The sequence below is a fragment of the Pygocentrus nattereri genome, chromosome 2 (assembly GCF_015220715.1).
Source record: "Pygocentrus nattereri isolate fPygNat1 chromosome 2, fPygNat1.pri, whole genome shotgun sequence".
NCBI classification, from domain to species: domain Eukaryota; kingdom Metazoa; phylum Chordata; class Actinopteri; order Characiformes; family Serrasalmidae; genus Pygocentrus; species Pygocentrus nattereri.
Genome location: NC_051212.1, coordinates 54,060,783 through 54,073,482, shown reverse-complemented (window position 1 = coordinate 54,073,482; position 12,700 = coordinate 54,060,783). Strand labels below are relative to the sequence as shown.

Here is a 12,700-nt window from a genome sequence, read left to right as displayed (position 1 = left end):
CATCCAAGCCTTACATCACCAAGCTCCGCCACTGGACTCTAGAGCAGAGGAGATGTGTTCTCTGGAGTGACCGATCACGCTTTTCCGTCTGGAAATCCGATAGATGCATCTGGGTTTGGCGGTTGCCAGGAGACGGTGCTTGTCTGACTGCATTGTGCTGAGTGTAAAGTTTGGTGGAGGGGGAATCATGGTGTGGGGGTGTTTTTCAGGAGTTGGGCTCGGCCCCTTGGGGACGGCAGCTTCCTGTTCCAACATGACTGTGCACCAGTGCACAAAGCAGGTCCAGTTTGGTGTGGAAGAACTTGACTGGCCTGCACAGAGTCCTGACCTCAACACCTTTGGGATGAATTAGAGCGGAGACTGTGAGCCAGGCCTTCTAGTCCAACATCAGTGTCTGACCTCACAAATGAGCTTCTGGAAGAACGATTAGAAATTCCCATAAAACACTCCTAACCCTTGTGGAAAGCCTTCCCAGAAGAGCTGAAGCTGTTATAGCGGCAAAGGGTGGGCCGACATCATATTAAACCCTATGGATTAAGAATGGGATGTCACTCAATTTTATGTGTGTGTGAAGCCAGACGAGCGAATACTTTTGGAAATATAGTGTACGTGCAGAAATATATTTTCCATGTTTCTACGACACTGTTGCCTTTGGACGTTTTAACTTTCCTACAGCACATCCGTGCTGTTCCCAGCGATTTTTACGACTGACACTGGAATTTGTAGTCCGCCATGTAAGCGCTTTGCTCTGTTTCTCGTAAAATGAAACCTAAAAAAACTACAAATTCTGTGAACAAGCGTTACGGACGTTTACGGTCTGTTGCAACGCGGCGCTGGACTCTGGAACGTGTAGTCCTCTGCCTAAAGCGCTTCCCACGTATTCAATCAGCCCGCGAAACCAAGAAAAACTACAAATCCCTTAAAATAGGTAAGACACGCCCGAATCGCGACGCTGAACTCTGGAACTTGTAGTCTTTCGCGAGAGCGCGGGGCCGCGTTCGTCAGCGGTACGTGAGATCTAAAAAAACTACATATCCCATAAGCGAGCGCGGAATCGCGTCCAAGTGCCCCAGTAAATGTTGTGTTTTGGTTCATTTTGGTGAGCCGTACGTGTTTGAACTCGTTGTATTTTCCCGTCGTATTTTCCCCCAAACGTATTAATATTGAATACGAGTTCTTAAGCCCAGCAAACGCGCGTTTGCCTTGTGAAAACCCCGCTTTGCACAGCGTTAGTGAGCTCGTAGGTTGCCTCCAGCCACCGGGAGCCCCATGTCCTCCGACCCGGGCTGGAGCTCCGCGGTCTCGGCCTGGCTCTTCTCCAGCTCCTGGTGGCCGCTCCTGCCCTTCGTCATGCTTTTGGTGGTCGCTGCTTTCGTCGTGGCCTTCGTCCTGCTGCTCTACATGATATCTCCGCTGATCAGCCCCAAACCGCTCAAACTCAACGGGGCCCACGTCGTGGTAAGGCAGCCTTACAAACCAGCAGCTCCAGTTTGGGGAAAAAAGATAAAAACAAACCAAACCCTAAAATATATTCACTCTCGCCGAGCGCCGAGCTGACATGGTGATTATTTTTTCACTAAGGCATGGCCACGAGTTCCTATATTGAAGTTTATCATATGTCGTGGCCTCGATATATTCATTTGTGGCGCCTGTATATTCGTTTTTGGCCGCGGTGTACTAATTCGTCGCCTCATTATTGTCGTTTGTAGTCCCTATATATTCATTTGTGGTGTAAGTGTAGTAACCGGTGCCCTCGATATGTTCATTTGTGATCTTTATATCAACTTTTGGCCGCCGTGTACTGGTGTGTGGCTTCAGTGCAGTAACTAGTGGCCTCGGTATAATAATTTGTCCCATTGATATACATTTTTGGCTCAGTGTAGTTATTTATGGCCTCAATCTACTAAGATGTGGTTTTAGTATATTAATTTCTGGACTCTCTATGTTAATTTGTGTGATTATTTGTGGCCTCAGTATATTAACTTGTGGTCTTAATATAGTAATTTATGGGCTTTATATATAAATTTGTGGCCTCAATATGGTTAATAATGACCTCAGTATATTAATGTGTGGCCTCACTATAGTTATTTGGGCCTCAATATATGAATTTGTGGCATCAGTATAGTTAATAATGACCTCAACATATCAATTTCTCTATGTTGTTATTTGTGGCCTTATATTAATTTGTGGCCTCAATATGTTAATTCTTGGTCTTATTATAGTAATTTGTGGTGACACTCAGGGGCTCCGTAAATTCTAATGATTTCTGATTTTTTTTATTTGTCTGGGGAAACTCAGTTGTAACACATTAACCTGTTAATGACTAAAAACGGACAGCTGGACAAGGGGCTGGTCACTAGTTACATTCATTTAGAAGTACAGAGGACGCAGAAGTCGGCCTCTTATTTTCCGTTCCATCTTAAATGGTGCATAATTTACATTCTGCCGCCTGTAGAGAAGAAGGTAAGTGCTGCACCACTTAAGGTGGAAAGGAAATGTGCTAAATATACACTGACCGGCCTCCACCTCCTTGTTTCTGCAATCATTGTCCACTTTATCAGCTCCACTGACCGTATAGCTGCACTGTGTAGTTCTACAGTTACAGACTGTAGTCCATCTGTTTCTCTGATACCCTGTTCTTCAGTGGTCAGGACCCCCACGGACCCTCACAGAGCAGGTACTGTTTGGGTGGTCATTCTCAGCACTGCAGTAACACTGGCGTGGTGGTGTGTTAGTGTGTGTTGTGCTGGTATGAGTGGATCAGACACAGCAGTGCTGCTGGAGTTTTTAAACACTGTGTCCACTCACTGTCCGCTCTATTAGACACTCCTACCTTGTCGGTCCACCTTGTAGATGTAAAGTCAGAGACGACAGCTCATCTGCTGCTGCACAGTTTGTGTTGGTCATCCTCTAGTCCTTCATCAGTGGTCACAGGACGCTGCCCACAGGACGCTGCCCACATTTTTTGGATGATGGACTATTCTCAGTCCAGCAGCGACAATGAGGTGTTTAAACTCCAGCAGCACTGCTGTGTCTGATCCACTCAGACCGGCACAACACACACTAACACCCCACCACCACATCAGTGTTACTGCAGTGCTGAGAATGACCCACCACTCAAACAGTACTTGCTCTGTGAGGGTCCATGGGGGTCCTGACCACTGAAGAACAGGGTAACAGAGTATCAGAGAAACAGATGGACTACCGTCTGTAACTGTAGAACTACAGAGTGCAGCTATACGGTCAGTGGAGCTGGTAAATTATAACATTTCCCATAACTTTTGCAGAGACCACGCTTCGTGTTTTATTTTTCCCCAATGTGTTAAACTCAGTAATTAAACAGTGATTATGTATTAAAATGTTTGTTCTCTGTAGACGACATGTTCACTTACTTCCACTCAGAAAGTCAACACAACATTACAGAACCAAGTGTCATGTGTAGTTTGCTGATCGTTCTGGAGCCTCTGTGGCTGTTCAGTGTGTAAATGAAATAATTAAAATTGATTAATTAATCAACAGGTGACTGGTGGCAGCAGTGGCATTGGGAAGTGCATTGCCATCGAGTGCTATAAACAAGGTGCCTTCATCACTTTAGTGGCGCGTGATGAGGTGAGTCATTAGCCACGTTTACATGCAGCCTAATTGTCTGACTAATAGCTCAATCAGAAGAGAACACGTCCATGTAAACACCTCAATCGGAATGGTCTACTCCGATTGAGGCCATTCGGAATACAGTTTCTATCCGACTGAGCGAGGTGGGTAATCCTGTAAATAATCTGTTAAATAGAAGAATAATATCAGTGTAAACGCCTGTATCCGATTACATTCCCTATCGGAAAGTTTCAGTCCGTTCTGCTTGTGCGTCGCGTCACAGTGAGAGTTTATACCGTTCAACACGGCGGAGCAGAAACTGGTCTGCAGAGGAGACGAAGTTCATGCTCTGATCTTTAAAAGACGGCGGTGGGACGGACGTCCAGCTTATGCGTCTCAGAGCACGACGTCTTCCTCTCGGCCTCCTTTAATAAGGACGTGTGAAGGACGTTTTCCTGAGTCTGACGTCATTTTAAAGCAGTTAAAAACACAATCACTGCTCACTGCTGCTCATCTCCCACTGACTGGACTCACGTGATGCTGGTTGCCATGGTAACGTTTACTCTGAGTGGTTCTCTATGCATACATATCATTTTGGACCTGATTGTTGATTGTAGTGAGCAGGTAAACGAAGGTTTTCCATCAGATTGTTGAGTAGAGTGAGAATAAACACCTCAGTCTGAATCTGTAATCGGAATACGTTCAATCAGATTGGCAAAAACCTCTGCATGTAAACACAGACGTCGCCCTTTAAATGCTTTGCAGAGCCAGTAAACATCTTTTTAGTCTCTTGAGCGAAACTTTTATTTACTTTTTATTGATTTTAAAAATAATCTCTACAGAGCAAGCTGGTTCAAGCGAAGAAAGAAGTGGAGAAAAGCGCCATCAATGATAAACAGGTACGCAGGAACCTCCCAACATGTTTAATGAAACAGATTAGCTGCATTTCTTTGGCTCACAGTGATTACAACGTTTACGAGCTGTAACTGCAGAGTAAAGCACTCATAGGCTTCCATGCTGTGGCTGTAATCGATTATTCGTCATTGATTACCTCTCAGGTGGTGCTGTGCATTTCCGTCGACGTGTCCAAAGATTACAGCCAAGTGGAGAGTGTAATAAAACAGGTAAGTTAGTGTTTCAGTTCAGCCATAAGATCACTGAGCTTACGAAGGTGGCGATTCACTTGGATTGCCCTTAAAATAGAATCTATTATAGTCCGTTATGATTCCTTTTCACTTATGTTCAGTAAAGATCATATTCTCACCTGTTAAATGCAGGAATGCATGAAGGAGCCCAGCATGCTGTCATTATAGTCTATATTCAGCTACTGACGTCACATTTCAAGTTCAGTGCTCTTTAATATGAACTGTCACATTCAAATTGCATAGATTAATTTTACAATGCACTGAATAGTGAAGACTCGATACCTGTCATCTTATCTGATACCGATACTGAAATACCGAGTATCGGCCGATACCGATCCAACATTTTTTTATTTTATTTTTTTAACCTACTCAGGTTTAAAATCAGCAGTTTTTAATTGAAGCACTTCACTCAAAGCTGCACTAAGGTTTTTTTTTTTTTTTTAATAATCGAAATAATTATGTGGAGAATAAAAACAGGCTGAAACTGCTGTGAGTCGCCCGGTAAAGCCTGAGATAATAAGCAGCAGTTTGAGTTTTTGTCGTACGTTTTCATGTATTAATGCCCCACACACAGGCTCAAAAAGTAGGTCCGGCTCGATGTTTAAGTCTCAAATGATCCCGAAATCGATTATACTGTACATCGTTTTACTGATGAAGATGAAGACGTGACCTTCACCAAGTTTTGACCGAGTTCCCTTTAAATTCTCTTTCAATAATCAGAATTTCAAAAATCAGCAGTTACACATTTCCACCAGAGGGGTCTCCAAATCCCCGGAGCTTACAGTGTAGCTTTATGACGATGACGTGAAAGTAGTCTATGGCATCGAAACTACTCGATCACTCTATTGACCACACATCTCACAGTGTGCATGGGCGCTGTTACAGGATTGGATCGCATTCGTTCTTACAGTAATCTGATCCAGCATTGTCCGCTTGTATCGGCCTAATAATGATGCCCATATGATCCCGATATCCAGGCCCTGGTGCTTCCTGAAGAATTGTAATCGAATGTTTACTGAGGTCAGAGATCTGCAGTCTATTTGAACAGCATTGAGTGTAGCTGCTGTTGGCTGGCTGTGTGTATCTGCAGGCTCAGGAGAAGCTGGGCCCGGTGGACATGCTGGTGAACTGCGCAGGGATGTCCGTCTCTGGGAAGTTTGAGGAAGTGGACGTGGAGCGCTTCCGGGTGAGTCTGGAATGCCAGTAGCCTGAGGAGATGATAAATGATACTGATAAGATAATCACTCTTAGGCAGGTCGGTGAGATGTAAACAAAGTCATTCAGAGAGGTCTGAAGTAGCTGACTGTAGAGAAACCTGGCAACCAGGAGCCGTATTACAGAAGCCGTCTCTGTTTTCGTCCTAAAATCTGACAGGTCAAGATAAGATCACACATTCGTATTTCAGGAGCAAATCTAGGAATTTTATCTTGCTGATAATGCAGATTATCTTTTTAAAAAGCTTCATCACTAAACACTCCAGATGTTTTCCTGAGTTGGTGCTTGACTGACCTGCGTAATGTGTGTGTCCATCAGGGTCTGATGGAGGTGAATTATCTGGGCAGTGTGTATCCGACGCGGGCCGTCATCACCACCATGAAGGAGCGGAGGATGGGCAGGGTGGTGTTCGTTTCCTCCCAGGCCGGACAGCTCGGCCTGTTTGGATACACTGCGTACTCCGCCTCCAAGTTCGCCCTGAGGGGGCTCGCCGAGGCCCTGCAGATGGAGGTAGGGCGAAGTGTGGTTTTGGAGTCAACCTAGAAGCACATTTTAACCTAAATATTCATAATATTTAGCCTTTAGTACCTAGATTTATGCAGCATTGTGCAAAAGTCAGAAACCACCTTTCATTAATTTGATCGTTAATTTAATAGTCAGAACGTCCATTGAGAAAACAAGCATTTAACAGAAGCCTCAACACCTAAATCTAGTGTCAGCTGTTTGATTGTTCAGTGCGTCATTCTGTACCGTCATTTCGGCTCCTCAAAGGATCTGCAGACACGCCTCCAAAGCTCAGTCTTAGAAGCTGGTTTGATTTTCTGAAGTCTTCAAACCCATTCGGTGGTGCCGAGGTGTGGACTCTGGGGCGGTCAGTCCACCATTCAGCTTCTTTGTTTGGGGTGTCCATCTCCTTTTCTCAGCGAGGTTCTTCTTGATCAGCTACACATCCTTTCAGACTCCTAGCACTGCCTGCCTTAGTTTCATCTAACTTAATGACAATTGATGCGCTGTAGCTTTAGCTCGCATGTAGCGATATTAGTATTGTAGCTCTTTACGACCTCGTAATTCGGAGGATCCAGGATCTGAAATTTGGATCTGAAAATTATTTAACACAGGGGGCGATAGAGGCGACTTTTGGAAAACCCCATTCATTCTGGCCCACAGAGAAATGGAGCTCAGACCCGGAGTTCCTAATATGGGCATAACGAGGACCACAGAATGACGCACGACTGCAGTGGTCTATGCATGGCCATGACTTAATAAAGCGTGGGAACAAGATGATGAAATCGCAGCCATGAGTTAGTATGTTTGGCAACGTGATTGTGCCTTATTAAGCTGACTAAGGTACAATCTCATTCCCATGTCTTACTAAGTCATGGCCATGACTTAATTATCTTGTTCCTACACCTTATTACGTCGTGGCCGTTTCTTTTGATACAGGATGTCGCCAGCAGGGCAGCTCAGCGCTGAAGGTTTTAAAGTCGCTACTGTTTGGCTTTTTGTTGTTTGATTGCTAGCAGCTGTCCTTCTGTCTCTCCTCCAGGTGAAGCCCTATAACATCTATGTCACAGTGTCTTACCCTCCTGACACCGACACGCCATGCCTGACGGAGGAGAACAAGACCAAGGTGAACTGATGTCTGCTGTTTTTGCGGCAGGGCCATGGATTGTTTCTAAAGCAATGCAGGAATGGTTTGTAGAGATGGCACGATACCACTTCTCCAATACTGATACCAATACTTGAGTATCAGCCAGTACTGATACCTTTGGCTGATACTCATGGTTTCAGTAACTTCCTGAAAACTAAGCTTTAAAATAATTCGTATAGTATTTATGTATCATGTGGCTGGTGATGTTATAATGGGACTTTAGCTACGTTCACACAGCAGGTCAACAGTCTGTTAAATAGAAGAGTAATAGCCTGAAGTCACAGAACTCATAAACCAGCTCTGGCAAAAGTTCATACCGTTCGACACGGCGGAGCAGAAACTGGTCTGCAGAGGAGACGAAGTTCATGCTCTGATCTTTAAAAGACGGCGGTGGGACGGACGTCCAGCTTATGCGTCTCAGAGCACGACGTCTTCCTCTCGGCCTTCTTTAATAAGGACGTGTGAAGGACGTTTTCCTGAGTCTGACGTCATTTTAAAGCAGTTAAAAACACAATCACTGCTCACTGCTGCTCATCTCACTCTGACTGGACCTCACGTGATGCTGGTTGTCATGGTAATGTTCACTCTAAGTGGTTCTCCATCCATGCTCATCATTTCGCATCGGATTTCTTGTAGTGGGTGTGTAAATGAAGAGTTTCCATCAGATTGTTGAGCAGAGTGAGAATAAACAGCTCAGTCTGAATCTGTAATCGGAATTTATTCAATTGGTTTGGCAAAAATCTTGGCATGTAAACACAGACAGAAACCACATCATCAAGTCTGGTAGAGATTACTGAGCAGCCTGTGTGAGGATGTGCGCATGTAGTTAGCACAGTGCTAATGGGTGACTTGTCTTGACTGACCAGCTACATTTGAGAGAAAGGGAAAAGTGTTGATTTAAATTTTTTCTTTAACGTCCAGTCGATGGCCTTCTCGTCTTCTGCTACACACACAGTGACTTTACAAGAACTTTGCCGTATTTCCCGAGGTGTTTGATTCATGTTTTTCCAGACAGGAGCAGTTCTGGGGTGAATTCTCCTCTTAATGAACTGTTTTAATGAATAATCTTTATAAAGAGGTGGATTTTAACTGTGATCTCTGTCTCAGCCTTTAGAGACCAAGCTGATCTCTGAGACGTCTGGAGTGTGTCAGCCTGAGCAGGTGGCCAAAGTCATCGTTAAAGATGCGGTGGTAAGTCTTCGGTCTGCGCACTAATGCGTTCCTACTTCTCGGCTGAAATTTGAGGGATTTTCAGTCTTAACCTGAAACCTTTGTGAGTGGAAAGAATATGAATAATGACATTTTTAATACTGCAGCGAAACAGATCCCATGTGGCAAAGCTGTGTGAGCTGCACTACAATCCCCAGCATGCATTGTAATGTAACATGCATCTCACCCACAAAAACAATATGCGGGACAGCGGTTACACCATCGAAAGAAAAGATGGGTAGGTGTTTTGTTCAAATAAACAAGGTTTAAGGTTTAAGGCCCAATTCCATTTCTTATTTTTACCCCTAACCCTTGTCTTCAAGTCTCTCCTCGCCCCTTGTTCCTGAGCTACAGGGCAGTGGTTGAGATCTTCCTCTGAAATGAGACCCTCTAATAAAAGAGCATCACTTCCTTAACAGCTACTAGTGCCGCTCTGTAGGCGACCCTGCCCGTCTGCAGGGACAGCAGAGGAGGGGAAAGTTCAGCTCCTCACTGCTGGGCTTTAGTTACATTTAGGGATCATACGCCTTCAAAGAGGGGGGCAGTTATTTATTATCACCCCCCCTAATTCTTCAGTGATGTGAAGCTGAAGTCAGAGATTCTCCAGATTCTTGTTTGTATTTTCCCGTTCCACCTTAAATGGAGCAGCAGTTACATTCTGGCGCTTCAGGAGTCAGAACTGTTGACTATTTAAGGTGGAACGGGAAAGTTAGTGAGCTGGCTACTGAGACATCAACGACTGTAATACACTGAAACGACACGAAACTATGATGATATGACGATTATCGTAATTTTTTAACAGAAAATTCTCACATTTGTGGGTTCCTTTGGTCTCTTGTTCTCCGTCTTGCCGATTTTTTTTTTTTTTTTTTTTTTTTTTTTTTTTTTTTTTTTTTTTTTTCCTCCTTTCACTCCGTTTGGAGTTTCTGAAAAACTTCCATATGGAGGGTCATGTAGCCCCAGCACTTCACCCCCACCCCTCTATCTCAACTGGAATCCCCTTCCCCTAAACGTGAACGCGCAAAACTGAGGGCTAAGGGCCCTCAAGTATCAGAGAAACAGATGGACTACAGTCTGTAACTGTAGAACTACAGAGTGCAGCTATACAGTAAGTGGAGCTGATAAAGTGGACAGTGAGCGTAGAAACAAGGAGGTGGTCATGATGTTACGCCTGATGGGTGTAGGTGGGTGTAGGTGTACCACATGGCAGAAATGGATTTAAAATCGTCACTTTGAGCACAAAATTAAATGAGAGGGAAGTTTTAATTTGATAACATTAGAAATAACGGTGCCGTCTTACCGCCGCTGTGCTTCTACAGGAATGAAAGAACGTAATACATTTTTGTTGCTGAAAAATCTGAAAGTGCATTTTGTGGCACATTAAAATTAAAGTGACGAGTAGTTTCACACGTATTGAGTAGTAACTGCGTTGTGGGTCGTGTGTGATTTGTTCTAATCGCCTCTTTATCCTTTTACAGCAGGGGAACTTTAACAGCTCCGTGGGTCCTGACGGCTACATGCTCTCAGCTCTGACCTGTGGGATGTCCCCCGTCACCTCCATCACTGAAGGACTGCAGCAGGTACCTACCTAATTGGCAGCTTCTTTTGCTAAATGAGCTGTGTTGAGCTTGTTTTTAGTGGCTCACATTTCCCGCTTTAATAAGTCAGCGCTGCTGTCTGTCTCGGATCAGAGACTTTATCCCGAGTAGAACCTTATAAATGACCCTTGGTCTGTTTTACCTGCCGAGACTGTGGCTGTGCGTACGGCGAGCCTCGAGGTCTTCGCCATAAGGTACAGCTAAAGCGGACAGGGGCCGTTTTGTTTTCACAAGGCACAAATCAATCGAACCACAAAACAAACCAAACTGAGACGACGTTTAGAGGGGATCACATATGCAAAAATAACCATGACTTCAGTCGCTGAAACGGCCCATGTGTGAAGACACCCTCAGTCGTGGAGACCTGTTTGCCTTGGGAGACCCCATCCTGCCGGACGACTTGGCTCTGAAGACCCCTAGACCACACAAGCCCTTCCGCCCCGGCAAGGCCCCGATCCAGGAGGGGTCTTGGATGGATTGGATGGATGTACTGTTGTACACTGTGGTGTCCACAGCCAATAACGGCTGGAGTTCAGCGCTAAAGACTCGCGTTAAGTGAGTGAAAGTCTGTAGTTTGTATGTGTGTCATGTTTTTCCTCTGTTCTGTCTCTGTGTGTGTTTAGATTGTGACCATGGGCCTCTTCCGCACCATCGCTCTCTTCTACCTGGGCAGTTTCGACAGCATCGTCCGCCGCTGCATGATCCAGAGGGAGCAGTCCAAAGCGGCTGATAAACGAGAGTAAAACCAGAGAGTCTCCCCCCCAACACACACACACAACTCCCCTTCCCCAACACACACACACACACACACAGCACTGAAATGAGTGGCCATTGGAGCAGCACATAAAAACCAATGTTCCTGTTCTCAGTACACACTGTGGTCAAGGCCACTGTTTCTTTACTATTCCAGCTGTCCTTTTCTGTCTCGTGAAGCACTTCAGTGCAGTGACGTCCGAGGGTTTTATTCAACCTCGGAAATCTGGGATCGTTTTAATGTCTAAACTTTTGTGTTTACGTGGCACAAACAAGGAGGATTATCCATAAGGTTAGTGAGTTTACTTCAGAATCCCCACCTTTTTTGCCCATGTCTGCTCGTCCGCACACGACCGAGCACAAGTTTTAGATTCCAAATTTGACGCTGCTAAACTTTTTCTTTGAAATGTAAACGGTCATTGAGTGGATCGAAGTGGTTCATTGTGAGCGAACTTGTTAACTCACCGGCTTCTTCGCAGTGGTGGTGATGGGAACCAGGGTTTACTTTGACTACAACACAGATATAGACGTTTTATTTACCATCCAGAACCGCCAGAGAACCCACACGAGTCTTCTGAGCTTATATGGAATGCTGATGGTGGAAAATCTGGAATAGTAGGTTTTCTTTAGCTCACCCCGCATGCGGTTAGATAAAATGTGTTTTAGGCCTGTTTATTCATAACCGCTTCATGTAATATCTTGGCCGGTGGTTCCAAGGAGTTGAAGAGGTTATGAGAAAAAGGTTGCTATTCTTCAAATAAGTGATACTTTTTTGATCCCACAAATGGGGAAATTCCACCTCCGCATTTAACCCATCCGTGAAGTGAAACACCACATACACACTAGTGAGCACACACACACACTAGGGGGGCAGTGAGCACACTTGCCCGGAGCGGTGGGCAGCCCTATCCACGGCGCCCGGGGAGCAGTTAGGGGTTGGGTGTCTTGCTCAAGGACACCTCAGTCATGGACTGTCGGCTCTGGGGATCGAACCGGCGACCTTCCGGTCACAGGGCCAGATCCCTGACCTCCAGCCACACGACGATTGGTATTCTTTGTTCTTAATTAAGCCTCACACTCGTCTTAGGCTGTGAGAGATGACGAGGTGAGCATCTAAATGTATTAATGTATATTTAAAATGAACTGTCTCTGCTGCTCCTCATCCTCGCCTCTTGCTTTCCGCCGTCACCCCACGATTATCGTGTTTTCCAAGGAGGATGTTTTTCCTGTTTATCCCACCATCACCTCCAGTTCTTGTTTGCTTTTTTTTTTTTTAAGGCTTGGTTTTGGTGTTTTTCCTCCACTTTGCTGCTCTGAGTGGATTAAATAATGATAATAATTAAATAATGAATACAGCCTGAAAATGTATCTCCTCTTCAAGAATTGCGTTTAAGAACGTTCTCATGAGCTTCTTATTGCTCGTGTCAAGAACCGTCAAGCGTTTTTCTTAAGAAAGCTTCCGCGAGTCCAGCACCCTGGTTCCCATCACCACCACTGTGAAAGGTTCGGACTCCAAGTTTCTCCAGAACGGAACTTTT

General features: G+C 44.9%; 1 protein-coding gene across 1 annotated transcript; it reads left to right on the top strand.

Annotated features, from left to right (window-relative positions):
• Window positions 1-1,059: 1,059 nt before the first annotated feature.
• On the top strand, window positions 1,060-12,041 carry kdsr (3-ketodihydrosphingosine reductase). The gene is made up of 10 exons (XM_017703358.2): window positions 1,060-1,458; window positions 3,520-3,609; window positions 4,434-4,490; window positions 4,650-4,715; window positions 5,827-5,922; window positions 6,270-6,461; window positions 7,498-7,581; window positions 8,710-8,793; window positions 10,290-10,391; window positions 11,033-12,041. The coding sequence occupies exons 1-10, from the start codon at window positions 1,270-1,272 to the stop codon at window positions 11,150-11,152; spliced, it is 1,080 nt and encodes a 359-aa protein (XP_017558847.1). The 5' UTR covers window positions 1,060-1,269; the 3' UTR covers window positions 11,153-12,041.
• The last annotated feature ends 659 nt before the right edge of the window (window positions 12,042-12,700 follow it).